The sequence below is a fragment of the Ochotona curzoniae genome, unplaced genomic scaffold (genome assembly GCF_017591425.1).
Source record: "Ochotona curzoniae isolate NIBS_2020 unplaced genomic scaffold, NIBS_Ocur_1.0 scaffold_1852, whole genome shotgun sequence".
NCBI lineage: Eukaryota > Metazoa > Chordata > Mammalia > Lagomorpha > Ochotonidae > Ochotona > Ochotona curzoniae.
In genome coordinates, this window is record NW_024467087.1 from 13,970,339 (window position 1) to 13,985,133 (window position 14,795).

The 14,795-nt window shown below is 45.7% G+C and overlaps 1 protein-coding gene and 1 long non-coding RNA gene across 4 annotated transcripts in view; one reads left to right on the plus strand and one right to left on the minus strand.

The window, feature by feature from the left end:
• The window catches only part of STK26 (serine/threonine kinase 26), a 55,498-nt gene extending 49,283 nt beyond the window's left edge, over positions 1-6,215 (minus strand). For both annotated transcript variants that reach the window (XM_040999951.1, XM_040999952.1), the window contains exons 1-2: positions 6,104-6,215; positions 5,849-6,002 (exon numbers count right to left, since the gene is read on the minus strand). In XM_040999951.1, coding sequence (XP_040855885.1) covers positions 5,849-5,890 — 42 coding nt within the window. In that variant the 5' untranslated portion in view covers positions 5,891-6,002; positions 6,104-6,215. The remainder of the gene's footprint in view (positions 1-5,848; positions 6,003-6,103) is intronic.
• A 164-nt stretch (positions 6,216-6,379) lies between these two features.
• LOC121169264 lies at positions 6,380-9,073 on the plus strand. 2 transcript variants are annotated; one of them, XR_005885835.1, is made up of 3 exons: positions 6,380-6,784; positions 8,159-8,264; positions 9,035-9,073. It is a non-coding gene; the product is annotated as an uncharacterized LOC121169264 (long non-coding RNA). The 2 variants fall into 2 exon arrangements; XR_005885836.1 differs by having other exon boundaries at positions 9,031-9,070.
• Positions 9,074-14,795: the final 5,722 nt, after the last annotated feature.

Consider the following 14,795-nt stretch of genomic DNA (forward strand, 5'->3'; position numbering starts at 1 on the left):
TGGGGCTCTTTCTTTCCCTCAGTGGTTTTGGAAGGCAGAATTGCAATGAAGTTAGAGAATGTCAAGGCTGTAGTACACTTATTAGGCAGCACTTTTAAGTATGATTCATACCTAATGGTAAAAAAAGAAACAAGATGCCGGCTCCCTGCCTCCAAGCAATCTACAAACTAGCTTAGGAGACAACTATAACACACATAATTAGAGAAAAATCCAAGGTATATACAAATTAATGAGTAGTTTGATCTGCTGCTGACAGTAGGTACACACATGCTTGGAAACTGGGTACATTTCTCCCATCCAAGTACTTAATCAGGCATAACCCTGCATAGCATATTTTTTTTTAAGATTTATTTTACTGGAAAGGAAGATTTACAGACAGAAAAAGATAGAGAAAGTGTACTCCCCAAGTGTCCGCAATGACTGAAGCTGAGCAAATATGAAGCCAGTAGCCCAGAGCCTATTCCGGGTTTCCCACGCAGGTGTAGGGTCCCAAGGCTTTGGGCTGTCCTTGAACTGCTTTCCCAGGCCACAAACAGGAAGCTGGATGGGAAGTGGAACAGCCAGGACATGAACCAGAGCCCATATGGGATGCTCGCACATGCAAGGTGAGGATTTAGCCATCGAGCCATGGTGCTAGGTCCCCTGCTCATAGACAAGAAATGGGATATATTTCTATAACCTGGAACATTCTGAATAGGTTCATGAAGAAGGCAGGATGGAGACTTTGAAAATCAGAATGAACCTCCCATATGTACATCATGACAACTTTTATAAAGCACCTCAAATTATGCTGCACAGGAGATGGCTAATTCATCTAATAACCTTTCATAGAGGCAAACTAGGGGAAGTTTTTACCATTTGCCAGTCTTAAAGGCAGAATAAAACACACACACACACACACACACACACACACACACACACACAGCACATCACAATGTTCAGGGATTCTTAAGTACCAGCAAGATTATGTCATTTTGAAGACTCAAGCCAGGGAAGTACAAGATGGACCCATTTCTCACTATTCTTCAAGTCATCTCCACTTCCTATTTACTCTCCCAACAATCTCTAGTCTAACTTCAAAGCTTCTAGTACTCCCCCCCAACCTCTAGGAGGTACAAGTGGACACTGATCATTTTGTTCCAGCTTATCTTCTGCCATTTGTCATTAGCCTATTCCACACTCCCTTATCAGCCACTCGACAACCAGGATAGTGCTTTGCTTTTAACAAAGCAAACGCAATGCCTTCTACAAATATTCACCCCAAATTGCAAATCTAATCAGTTCCTTCCAAAGGTTGGAAAGGGGAGTTAGAACTCCTCATACCGGACTCTGGTACCAAATTGAATTCCTTGTCCAGTGAAGGATTCTTGGTTACAGGCAAATAAAGAATCCCCACAGTTAACTCCCCCTCCATCTCCAGACATGCTTGCTTGCATCCTCCCATACATCTTAAGGCAATGCTTCCTTTTATTGCAATCTGTTTAGTGTGTCATCAGGGCGCTCCCTCCCCTCCACATATGCTCTCAGAAATGAGTAATCTCCCTTTTGCTGGTGACTCCAGCCTTCATTTTTGAGTCAAGTGCCTGGTATATAGTACATGCTCAGTAAACGTCTTGTAAATGACTCAAGTTCAGAGCCACAACTTTACCTACCTGCTGAGCTGTTTTACTTGGTCATCAAATGTTACCTCCAACTCCACAAGTCTAGAATGCAAAGAATTAACTCCTTCTCAGATTTGGCATTTCATCATTTCAGCCCAGTTTCTGGCAGATCTAGAATAATTCTCTCATATGCCATACACAACACTACAAAGGCTTAGACTGCCCCTTCTGTTAACTAATTATTAAGTTTTGGAAGTCTCTCTTTTTTTTAACCACAGTACTATGCATATGGAATGCAAGCTGCCAAGGCAAGGCATCAACAGAGCTTGATTGTCCCATTGAAATAGCCCTTGTGGAGCAAACTGCCTTAAGTCAGTCCATGCTCCAGTTTCTCTTTGCATCCAAGCTGGAGAACTAGCTCTCTAACTGCTCCTTGAGTGTCCCTAAGTCGGACACGTTCTATGGCTATTTTTAAACTTTCCTTTTTCATGATACAGTTCCCTAGGCTCAGGGGTTTCCCCTTCCACCCTCTCCATCCCCTTTCCCCTATATTACTTCAATAGTAACCATCACAAGTTAAAGGCCATTTCAAAAGTCAAAAATCCTCCCATAGAATTCAAGGAACACCACAGTTTGGACCTGATTCAATTTCCCAATGTTACTGCTATTTTTTCTCAAGGAGTTCCGTAAGAGAGCCCAGGTGATTTTTCCTGCTCTCACAGATTGCACGCGCATGCACATCTGTGAGCAGATGTGCCCTTCCCCATCCATCTCTACTACACCCTCCCCTTCGCTATATGGGTCTAACAATAGTTGGTGGCCAGCCTACCTTCTAGCCACCTTTAGTACCTCCAATCAGAAACCTTTATTATGCTCAAGGTAAGTGTGCAGATTTTACATTGTAGTTCATACACAGCTTTAATCCTTCAGGAAGATTTTAAAATATTTAGAGTGATGTCATGTTGTACTTCAATATCCTTCCCAAGACCCCGAACATGGTTCACCAGTGCCAGGCAATATTTTACACCTCTTAGATAAAAGTGTTCAATGAGGTTTTCATTAATCCTTAAACTACATCTACGCTTCAAATCTCAAAAACCATTTTAAAGTTGCACCACCTTAACCTCATTTAAAGATATACAAAGGTTAAATTGGAAATTCTTCAGCGGAAACTTTTCAAAAGGCATTCATATAATAATCTTTACAACTCTAATCCAACATTTAAATTTATTCTCCCAGCTAAACTTTATGAAACATTTATCAAGAGTATTTGTCTTCGTAACTACGAATGGAGGTTCTAAGGAGAAATACTTTAAATACAACTTACAACAGAAGACTCTGAGGGAAAAAGAGGTTCTAAAACATCAAATAATAAATATTCCAGTGGAAACAGATTTGCCACTTTACTATTTAAAAAAAAAAAACTGCACTTTAAATATTTTCTAAGAGTTCACCTCCCATTTGGAAAATTCTTTTAGTTTTGCACTAAAGAACTAAGCACAGGTTAAATACCCAAATATTCATATCCTTCCCACTGGTGTAACTATGGCAAAAATGTTCATTACCACAATATTAAGAAATATCAACAAAATGAAGTTGAATAACCAATTCATGAGGAGGAGTTTGAACTGGATCAAATCCTGGGTTTTCTTTCTTTACTCCAAGTTTCTTTTCTATTTTAAGGTAGTGGCAACAGAAATTTCTTTGTTTGAAAGTCAGTAATGCTGGAAGTCTTAAGTGATAGAACAGGTAGCCCGACTTCTACGTCGAGTCTCTCCTCAGAGAGAGAAAAACATTGTGGATGAAAGAATTTTGTTTTTATTTCTGGAAAAATCATTTTTCCATCATTCTTCATAATTCTCAAAAATAAACTTCTCGAAGTTATAGGCCAGTCAACCACTTCGCTGCAACTTGTGGAAATACTATACATTAATTCCAAGAACACATGCTTAACTCAAGCTCTCTTACTGTTCTAAAAGGCCCTCCTAATTTTTCAACAAAACTTGAGAATTTTACAAGTACACAATACACTTGTGCATCTCACATGTGACATTTTTGCAGAAAGTACAGAAAAGTAGCCTGGATTCAAAAATCACACTGCCTGCTATGTAATTATTTTTAGGGTATTGTACAAGTTCAACTACTGCAAAAACCTTCATGTTGTACCAAGCACTGAAGAAAGATAATGGAAGTAAAAAATGAAGGATGTGCAAGTTCACGAAGACGGAATGACAAGCATTCCCTTCTCTGCTAATACGGAGATGACTGTGCAACGAAAACAAGGTTGAACAAAGTGATCATAATATTTAGAGGAGATAGATTGAGAGGAACAGTCTGTAATACTAGACGATTGACATTTTAACCTACCTTGTGACTCAAAAATTCAAAAGTCAGGCAGCTGAAACAATTAAACATTTTTAAAAGTAGGGAGTAGTAAGAAATGCCGGGTAGCAAGCAGCTCCTGAACTACAGAAATCAAACAGACCAGAATACACATACATCAAATAAAATCCATACAAACTCAGTCAAGATCAGAAACCATTTTCTCCCCAGTACACTGTTCCCCCACCATCACAATCTTGATGAGCCGGTGGTATTGTGCTGACGCACGCACGCACGCACGCAGGCGTGCAAACACAATGAAGACTGAAGCATGGAGACCCTGCGCGGCAAACTTCACAGCGACACAGTTGAGACCCTCAATACAACAGAAGGGAGAGAGCGGTGGAGAAAGTTCCCGCTTTGCAAATCCAAACAGACTGCAAACTGCTATTTTCTAAACGCAAGCAAAGACAGAGGCGAATGAATGGGATGTAAGCCACTGATGGGGGAAGAGAGAGGAGGGGAAGGAGGGGCAAGGAGGCCAGGGCAGAAACAACTTTGAGGCACTTCGCAAAAACTGGAATAGATTAACCTTAAAAAAAAAAAACCCTACTATTTTCTGTGTTACATTTCTCTAGCCACATCCCCTCCCCCTTATTAAACATGCGCCAACTTCCTGGGACTCCATAAAGGGCTCTAAACACAGCTGAAAGACCTGGTTCTTCAACACACCAGGAGACCTAGGCTAGATAAGTGTCCTACCGAAAGTCCTTTCTTGGAAAAGGATTTTAAAAACCACTAACTGCATCAAATGAGATGCTACTTATTAAAAAATAAAAAGATAAGTTTCATGTACCAAGAAGCAAAGGTCCCAATGCAAAAAGCTTTTGATTTCGACTAGAAACACACACTATTTGTCACTCTCCACAGCTTTCCTGAACTTGAAAAAGTTTACTCTTACGTTTTTAGCAGACCACGAGGGTCTGAGGCTTTCGTGTTTTTAGCATCTGACCTATACATAAATGAGTTGTTTGGGCTATCTAGCGGAGATGGGCACGCGAGTGCCTTAAGGTAGTTGATCGGGAGTTGGCAGAACAGTCTGAAATGCAGCAACTTAAAAAGGCGATGGTTTAAAAAGTCTTTTTACATAACTTTTTCTTTCTTTCAAAAAAAAATATATATATACACAATAGGGGGTGTGTGGAGGAGGCTGGGTAGACTGCCCACGTAAGAACTTGGGTGCCCTGCCTTAGCACAGTACAGAAAGTTTCCTTTGCCACATTAAAGGGAGGAAGAAGAGGCTGGGAGGCCATCACCTCACTCTGAACAGGAGCCCTGCATTTCTCACAGCACCTTTGGGGGCTGGGCCAGCTTGGGCACCTAGGTATGATTTTGCCCTTAAACATCTGCACCGAAAGAAAAAAAAAAAGCCACCCTGGGTCTTCGCATTTACACACAGGAAGAGCTGAATTCAAAGCCAGCGCCGCCCCTGGTCTTACCCCACCCCAACTTGTGTGTGTGTGAGTGTCCGCCTGTCCAAGGAGGGGGGTGGGAGGGAGGTAGCGACAACGGAGAGAGGGCGACTTGTATTTTGTCCCACAAACCAGGGCTCTCCCAGGTTAAGATCGCCCACTCAGAATCCCCATAGGCGCAGGTGTCTCTGGCCTATTTTCATCACCCCCTCAACAAGCAATTCCCACCGAGTTGCGCGCCCCGTCCCTCCTCGCCTTCTCAGCGCAGAGCACCACCTAGCCTAGACGCCAAGAAACACCTCGAGCCCTACTCGGGGGTCACCTGGCCAGGGCGTCTGGCCCAGCCTTCCCTGGAGCCCTGGGGCCGCCCCTCGTCCCCGGGACCGAGCACGAACACGCCCGGGGTTCCCAGACAGTCACGTGGGGGACGGAGGGGAGGCCTGGTTTCCTCACCTGCATCCCGGGCACTTGGACGGCCACCGGTGAGTGGGCCATGAAGACGACTGCTGCTCCGCACGGCTCCTGCGCTGGCGTTTGCGTCTGGGGCTCCGACTGGCTCCTCCTCCGGGAGTAGTTCGGCGGCCCTCGCAGGCTTTTCAACCGGGGCCTGGAAGGACACACAAAAAGTGGGGTTCCCAGGCTGCTGGCGCGGAGCCCGGGGCTGGGAGGTGGAAGGTCGGCAGCGCAGCTCCCGGGGACTCAGTCTACCTTTCTGGCGCCTGCCCGCTGCTCTCGCCACCGCCTCCGCTGCTGCTCCTTTTCCTGAACGCGGGGCGCTGCGTCGAGCGGCGGCTGGGACCTGGGCTCGAGTGATGCCGCTCGTCTGCGCCTCGCCGCTTTAGGAAGAGGAGGTGGAGGCGCCCCAGCCACCCGCCTGCTCGCCCGGCCCGGGAGGCGCTTGGGGGCGGGCCCGCCGTTGGCCCTGCCCCCGCCCAGCCGCCGGGCGGTGTCAGCGGAGCTAAGGCTCCTGGCAGCAAAGGGGCTTGCCCGGGGCTGCGGGAGCCCGAGAACGGGGAGCCTCTCCCGGCACGCGGCGGGGAGAACCCAGGGACGGGGACACCGGAAACACGGCTCAGTCTGGAGTGAGAGCCAAAGAGTTTGGGAGAGCCCAGCGGGACGAGGGCGTCCCGTTCGCGGCCACGTTGCAGGCAGGCATGCGAGGCTGGGACCCAGGCAGCGTCGGAGACGTCTGGAGTTGAAACTTGTAGAATGTTGAAACTCTTTCCGGGCTCGCCGACCTGCTGGAAGGTGGGGCCACGCGGAGCCCCCGGCTCGGCGGTCGCTAGCGCTTTCCCGCCTACACGTCTCCTCAGCCGTAGGCCGCAGCCCTGGGTGGATCCGTAGCCACACGCCTGCTTTCCAGGTTCCCTGTCCCCAGACATACTTCAGGTAACTTCAGCCGGAGGTTTCCCCCTTGGTTCTAGGGCTACCAGTTGGATGTGTGCCAGACTGGGGCTTCCTCCCCGAACCCACCCCCCTCCTGCGCCCGGTCCCTACCCCAAGTTCTGCACGTGAAAGGGAGGAGAAATGGGAAAACAGATGGCGTATCGGCAGACAAATTAATGAGGATAATAGAGGCGAGGGAAATGAGATTGGATCATTAGCAGGACTGTTTTATTGAATTCGGCACACATGGCCTTGGTCTCGGCCACTCCCTGCCTCCGCCCCGTGTTCTGTGGCACTCCAGGGTGTGTGTGTGGGGGGGGGGGCGAGAAAGGCTCTTTTGAAAGTATCCTAATGCAGCTAACAACAGTATCCCATAGTCATCTCAGTCGCAAGAGTCTCATTGTGAAAACACCTTTGGGAGGGCACGGGAGGTTAATTACATTTTAAGAATGCAGTAGCCAAGTACCAGTTGCAAAAACCTTGCAGTCTGTAAGGAGTCTGTACAGGCAATCATTGTTGATACCCACACCCAACCCCCCCTGCACTTGCCACCTAATCGGGGGTTCTGGGAGACATATGACAAGTATTTCTCCATTTTTAATCTTTTTCAGAGAACAATATAGGAATATCAACATTAGTAGTGGTAGTTCGTGGATGTCGTTTTCCTTGTGCCAGGGATTACTACTTTGTTGAATCTCCCCAAGGGTCTTCTACCCTCGCCTTCCTCCCAACACATACCAGTTTGCAATTGAAGGGAAAGGCTCTGCCGGGTAAAATCATTTGAAGCAAATAGCACACGGTTACTGCCTGGTAGAGCTGAGAGTGGAAAACCCGGGCTCCTGCAACTAATGATCGGCTTACTACTGCTTATATGGTTTCTGTTTTTAGACATTTATTTTCTTTTTGTTCAAAAGGCAGAGTTACTGAGAGAAAAGGTGAGAGAAGGCTTCCATCCATCTGCTCGCTCACTCCCCAAATGGCTGTAATAGCTGGAGCTAGGCTAGTCTGGAGACAGAAGCTTCCAGAGCTCCCATGTGGATGCAGGAGCCCAAGGACTTGGGCTCTCCTCCATTGCTTTTCCAGGCCAGAAGCAGGGAGCTGGCTTGGAAGTGGAGCAACTGGGTCACAAACTGGCTCCCAAATGGGATGTCGGTACTGCAGGCAAAGGCTTAGTCTACTGCACCACAGTGCCAGACCCAGTTTCTGTTTGTTTTAAACCATGACAAAGGATATAATTACACTGTTCTGACTCCTAGTTCAAGACCAGGCTCTATTTGCAGTTAGATGGTAGGCCTCGGTCTATTTTCTGTGTTCCACCAGCCCAGCTCCCACGTAACAGTGCCATGGACGTGTCTTAGGCTTCATCTTACCCTGCAGGTGTTGGTAGTGGTCGGGAGTGAGCCCAAGATTCTGTATTGCGAAGAGCTTCCTGGTGGAGCAGACACGGCCGTGGAAGCAGCCAGGGTCTGAGTCCAGCTCCACGGTGAGTCCGTGTCCAGTGCTGCTGTCTCCCCGTAGTGCTCGCGAAGGGAGCAGCACTGGCACTGTGCTTCTTTCTCCTCATGATTTCATATATTTCCTTTGTGTTGTCTGCTTATCAAGATGATCTAGGTCCTCAAGGCCAAAGACACAGCTTCTCTTATAGGAGAATAATTCAGATTCAATGACAGTTCTCTGGGGGACATGTCTTTTTTTTTTTTTTTTTCCTGGTACATTTCCTCCAAGTCCAGAACATGGCCCAGAGTAGACCCCTCATTTGTTGAATGAATGAGTGTGTTTCCCCAGAACTTTTCACTAAGTAGGTGTGTAATAGGTATACTGTTTAAACTCTCGAGTACTACTCTTGCTAAACCTCTATGTTGTTTACTTTATTATGTATTATATCTTTCATTGTCTTTTTTTTTCTCCTAAGTTCTTTCCAACTATCTTCATCTTAGAACTGCCTAGGAGCAGCTCATGTAAATTTAAGTGTATCAGAGAAGTGACTCTCCTCCTTACCATTCTGGATGGGACTTATATAATGCTGTAGGAGACTAAAAGGAGACTTTGGGAAACTGGACCCCTGACACATGCTGCTTTTGAGAGCTCAGTAAACTTTTGAAATTCACTTGTGTCTACCACTACTAAATAAACCATCTGTTGTTATTGCTATAGAGACCACCTGAGTTACATGAGCTGCCTTGGTTTATTTGTGCTTTTTTCCATTGTGTGTGAGTATATATATAAAATCTTTTGTTTTTATTGGAAAGACAGATTTATAGAGAGAAGGAGCTGAGCTGATCAGGAGCCAGGAGCCTCTTGCAGATCTCCCACCTGGGTACAGCTTTGGGCCATCCTCGACTGCTTTCCCAAGCCACAGGCAGGGAGCTGGATGGGAAGTGGAGCAGCCAGGACTGGAACCAGTGCTGATGTGGAATCACAGCACATGCAAGGTAAGGAATTAGCCACTAGGCTACTTTGCCAGGCCCTACATGAAATCTTGTGAAAGTGTCAGCATATGAAAAAAAGAAAACTCCATCGTGAGTACCAGGAACTCATTCCCCTGCCCCCTTCTTGAGCAGCTTTACTTTTCAAATGATTAACTAAGCAATATGATGAGAACTTCCAGTATCTTGTGATGTGCTCCCATCCCCCTACACAAAAAAGCTCCTGAATATTTAACTTCAAATCTCCAGAGCCTAATAATGTATTATAATATAGTCACATTGCTTGATAGAAATAAGTGCTTGAGCACCAGTCCTTTTGCTTTTAGATAGCCCCATTGGGTGCTTCATAGCGTTTTGTACCTGTTTGGTTTGTGTGACCTGAGTGCCCATGAAAACTTAATAAACATGTGTGTTAGGTAAGCTTATACATACATGAAATAAACAGTGAATAAAGCTCAGCGAAATAAGCTTAGTGAAATGGTGTCCTCGAACCACAGCCCCAAAGGTTCATCATTTGAATTCAGCATCTCCTAAAGGTAAAATATTTAACTTATCTATGCTTATAAATATTTACTGAATGGACTGATCATAACCAAAATGTGCAGGCAGATAAAAATGGTCTGGAAAACTTCATTTAAAAGATTGATTTGGTTGGTTAGTCAAAAGGCAGAGTGAGAGAGAAAGAGAGATATTCTGTGTTCTGGCTCACTCCCCAAATGGCCACAATGAGCAAGGCTGGGCCAGGCCAAAGCCTCCAGGTCTCCCCAGTGGATGTAGGGGCCCAAGGCACTTGCACCATTCTCTGCTCCTCTCACAGTCTCTTAGCATGGAACTAAACCAAAAGCTAAATAAAAACAACCAGGACTTGAAGTGATTCTGGTGTGACAAATACCAGCTTCTTTCACTGCATCACAACACTTGCCCTAGAAAAACAATAACAAAGGTATCAATGGCTTAAGGCTGTGGTACATACGCAACCGTGGCCAGTTTTGTCTGCTGGTGATCATTTTTGACTGTCACAAGTGGTGAAGAGGTCTGATACCGTCATCGAGCAGACAAAGGTCAAAGATGCTGCTAACTGTTCTCCAAAGCACAGGCCAATTCCCACCAGCCCCAAATGACCGTGGTTGCCAAGGTGTGTAACATGCTAGTTGAATCGGGGGACTAGTTACCAAGAAATAGACTTGGGAGTCACTGTTCTCTGAGGGTTTCAGATCAATGTGGAGTTTGGGTGCCCAAAGCAGGTTGGATAGAGAGAGAAAAAATGAATAAATGAATATTGGACCACATCAAATAGCTAGTGGAAACAAAGCAGCATTCCTTTGTTACTTTTATACTAACCATTGTACATCTGTCTCCCAGAGTAGAGATGGAAGCTAATGACAAATATTATTAACAGAAAATAACTCTAAGAAAGATGATTTGTTTAAAAAGTATTTCATCATGGGGCCTGTTCTCGTGTCGCAGGTTTTCTGTAGGAACCTTCCAAGAAGTTAGTTCATCAAACTATGCGAACTCTTCCTTCAGTTTACAAAATGTACAGATTGGGTTTTGCGTGTTGGACTTCCACATGTTGAGCCTAATGATTTTGCTACAATACACAATGTTCTGTAGAGGATAATGGCAAACTGATGTCACTACCTGAAGTTTTTTCAATTAGCTGAATATTTGCAGATTGAAGAAATTCATCTGGGTAGATTCTAGAAACTTGCCACCCAACAGAGGAATATGTGATTGAGGTTCCAAAGCTCTGTACTGATATTTGGAATGAAATCATTCAAGGGTCCCCTTTGCTCATTTTTTTTAAAGATTTCTTTATTTTTATTGCAAAGTCAGATATACAGAGAGGAGAGACAGAGAGGAAGATCTTCTGTCCACTGATTCATTCCCCAAGTGGCTGCAGTGGCTGAACCAATCCAAAGCCAGGAGCCAAGAGCCAAGAGCCAGAAGTCTCTTCCAGGTCTCCCACACAGGTGCAGGGTCCCAAGGCTTTGGGCCATCCTTGACTGCTTTCCCAGGCCACAAGCAGGGAGCTGGATGGGAAGTGGGGCTGCCAGGATTAGAACCGGTGCCCATATGGGATCCCAGCACAGGCAAGTTGAGGACTTTAGCTGGTATGCTATCATGCAGGACCCCCCCCCCCCCCCCCGCCGCTTTGCTCTTTTTAATAGCAGCATGTGTAATACCTCAAAGTCACCTCCCAATGCTGTGTGAGTATCGAATAGGAAATCATGATAAAATGGTTGCTACAGATGTTGTATCCTCACCGTTGTTCCAACAAAGCATCCCAAGGAAAAAGCTACTTGAGTCATTTTTTCATCAAGAAACATTAAGCCTGTGTAGTTGCCGAACTCTCCCGAATAATCTTGCACCTTTGAGGGCTTACATAATCCTCTGTGTGGCATCATCTGTAGCAGAAGCTAGACTGAGACTCAGCCCAGCTCAGTTCTCTCGCTGACTTGACTTCCTGACACTGCTGAGGTGGGTGGGAGCAGATGCTGCTTGAGTGGTTTCCTGTGCAGAAGCTCTCTCGGTTTGAAATGTTCACATTCAGGGAGGAAATAATTGAGCTTCTTGCGCTTGGCCATGGGCTATAAAACTGAGACGTAAAGATGGCTGGAAAACTCTGATTCACCTATAGAAGGAGTCCAGTTCCGATTTCACTACTCGTCAAAGCTCTCGCAGAATCAGCTGGCGGTGGCAGAAGAGGGTTGTGGCTGCCTGGGCCCCAGCCGGAAGGCCATCAGCCCCAGTCACAAGCTCACTCACAGTCTCCTCCACTGCTTGCTACTCCAGCCACGCCATAATGCAGGCTTTGTCTGGCCACACGGGTACATACCGTGGCGGGACTGGGGAGGTCTTTGGGAGAGATTCTTTGAGAGACTGAGCTCTTTGTATAAGGAGGTCAGGTAGCTTCTTTGTTTGCTTTCCAGGGTGAAGTTTTCTAGCCACAGGAGAGCCTTTCATGTGTTCACGCGAACTGATGCTAAACACCCCAGCCGGGTGCTATTTTTGCCCTCCAAGTGGACTTTTTAAAAATGTGTTCAATTGACCACTGTTCTTGAATTTGTAGGCGTCTCAAGAAAATAGTTGTACTCAAAGGTGGCAGTTAAAAACAGGAAAAAAAAAAAACCTGGCAGTTGACACCAAATAGGAAGTGACTATGCCATCGGCTCATACTGAGGAAAAGGAACTTGTTGCCAGGACCTCTAAGAAAGGCAGTTGTGTAAGTCACACCCTTCAATTTGCCTGCCTGAGCTCCTGGCACTCTGTGGGCAGCATTTCCATGGTCTTGCTACTGGTATACCCAAGAAAACATGAACATGGTAAGGGAAGAACAGATGCCACTTGTGGGCTGTTATCAGGGACTACCAGAAGTTTCGGTGGAGTAAAAAGTCACCACCCTAAACAAGCAAAGCTCCATCCTAGAGGGTTTTTCCCTTTAGGCCACATCAATATTTTTAGGTTAGTTCACATCTGGCATGTCATAGGACGAGGCCCACCACAAAGCTCCAACTTCAGACCACAGCAGCATTCTTTGCTGGGAAACAGAGCATAAAACATCTTTTTGTACCTTCGATCTAGCCCCATATCCATTTTAAGTCCCATTGACTGCTTTCCCCCCCTCCTTCTTTTCTCTTGCCCTCTTTCCTTTCGCATATCTGTCTTGAACATGGTGACTAAGAGTGCAAAGAAATGCAAGGAGCTTGCTTTCTCACAGCAGAATGCCCCAGACCGCAAGCTACATGCAAAGTCTTAGATGTCTATAGTAGGCAGCTGTCAAAAACAGTAGAACAGGGGGCCCAGCACAGTAGCCTAATGGCTAAAGTCCTCACCTTGCAAGCACCGGGATCCCATGTGGGCACCAGTTCGTGTCCCAGTAGCCCCACTTCCCATCCAGCTCCCTGCCTGTGGCCCGGGAAAGCAGTCGAGGACGGCCCAAAGCTTTGGGACCCTGCACCTGCTTGGGAGACCTGGAAAAAGCCCCTGCCTTCGGACTGGCTCAGCTCCAGCCATTGTGGCCACTTGGGGAGTGAATCAGTGGACCAATGATCTTTCTTTCTTTCTCTCCTCTCTGTATATCTTACTTTCCAGTAAAAATAAATAAAAATTAAAAAAAAAAACAGTAGAGCAACAAGCACATGAAAGCAATTTACTTACATGTGTAGATCCTGGAAGGCCTCACAGAAGAGGTGATGCTTGAGCTAAGACTTATAAAATGAGTAGGAGCCAGGAAGAGTATTGGCGGGGGTGATGGTAGTAATAGTGAGGAGCTAGAAAAGAGAGGGGCCTCCGGGCAGAAGGAGATGGCGTGAACAAGTGCCTGAATCGAGCACATACGATCCACACCTTGATGACCTGGTGAAAATATAAAGTGTGCCCTCCCACTCACACAGACTCTGAATTTGTCGGTCTGAGATGCAGAAAGGAGGCATGTATGTCATTTTATACAAGCCTCCCTAGGTGATTATGATATATACTGTGAGTCAGAGAAAGGACGAGCTTTGTCGGAGGACTAGCTGGTAGTCTGGTTTCAAACAAGCAGAAACAGTTCCTGAGGCATCCCAGCCACAAGGCTATGGGGATAAAGGCAAGGCAGCCTGGGAGCCTTTTCTGCCATTCAGAAGAGTTCCATCTTGATCCCATAGGCTCCTAGGAGTCCTAGCAGCTTTTATGAAAGAGAGGAATTTGATCCAGAGTTTTTTTTTTTTCTTCCTAAAGAAAACTCTGCTTAGCACATAAAGGATACATTGAATATGGGAGAGCATTCGCAGCAGAGGGACCTATTAAGAGGCCATTAGGAGGCCGTTTGAAAAGTACCGGGGAGGGACTGGGCTAAATTAATGGTCCTGTGAATGAAGAGAAGGAGATAGATTCCAGAAACAATTTGGAGTTGCGATCGACAGTATTCAATCGATTGGATGTGGGCAGGAATAGGGGCAGAGGCTTAAAATGCCAGAGTCATGCAACTTAGGGGACTAGGTGAATGTTGAAGGCTGGAACTGAACTGGGGATTCTAGAAAGAGAACCAGGATTAAAGAACAGATAAAGACTTCCGTTTGGGTGCATTTAGCTTGCCTGTGTCATATCTAAGTGGACGTGTCCAGAAAAGAGTTGAAAATAGCAAGAGGCCAGATGGCAAATATGGGTTTAAGAATGTTAGCAAAAAAAAAAAAAAAAAGAAGTCCTTATACCCTCATGAAAGGCATCAATGAAGGACATTTAAAAACAGAAACGAAATTGGAGCCCTTTACTTCCCATTTTGAAAACCACTTCTTGAATTTCTGGCCCATATTTTGGGTCAGTCAAATGCTACCTGTGCCTAGTGGCCTCATCTCTGCAAGAGTTCTGTTTCCTTCAAAGTCAGGATGGCTAAACTCATGGCTAGAAGACTAGCAGTAAGTATCTGCTGTATTGCTGCATAGCCAGGTTATCCTTTGAATGCACAGTAATGACAGTAAAGACAGAAACACCATAAAGAACAGAAATTATGTGAAGAGAATGAAATGATACATTGCCAGGTTTCCTAGGATGGTTTTCTTGCATGCAACTGTAAAATAGATTATTGTGCGCCAGAACGCAATGTA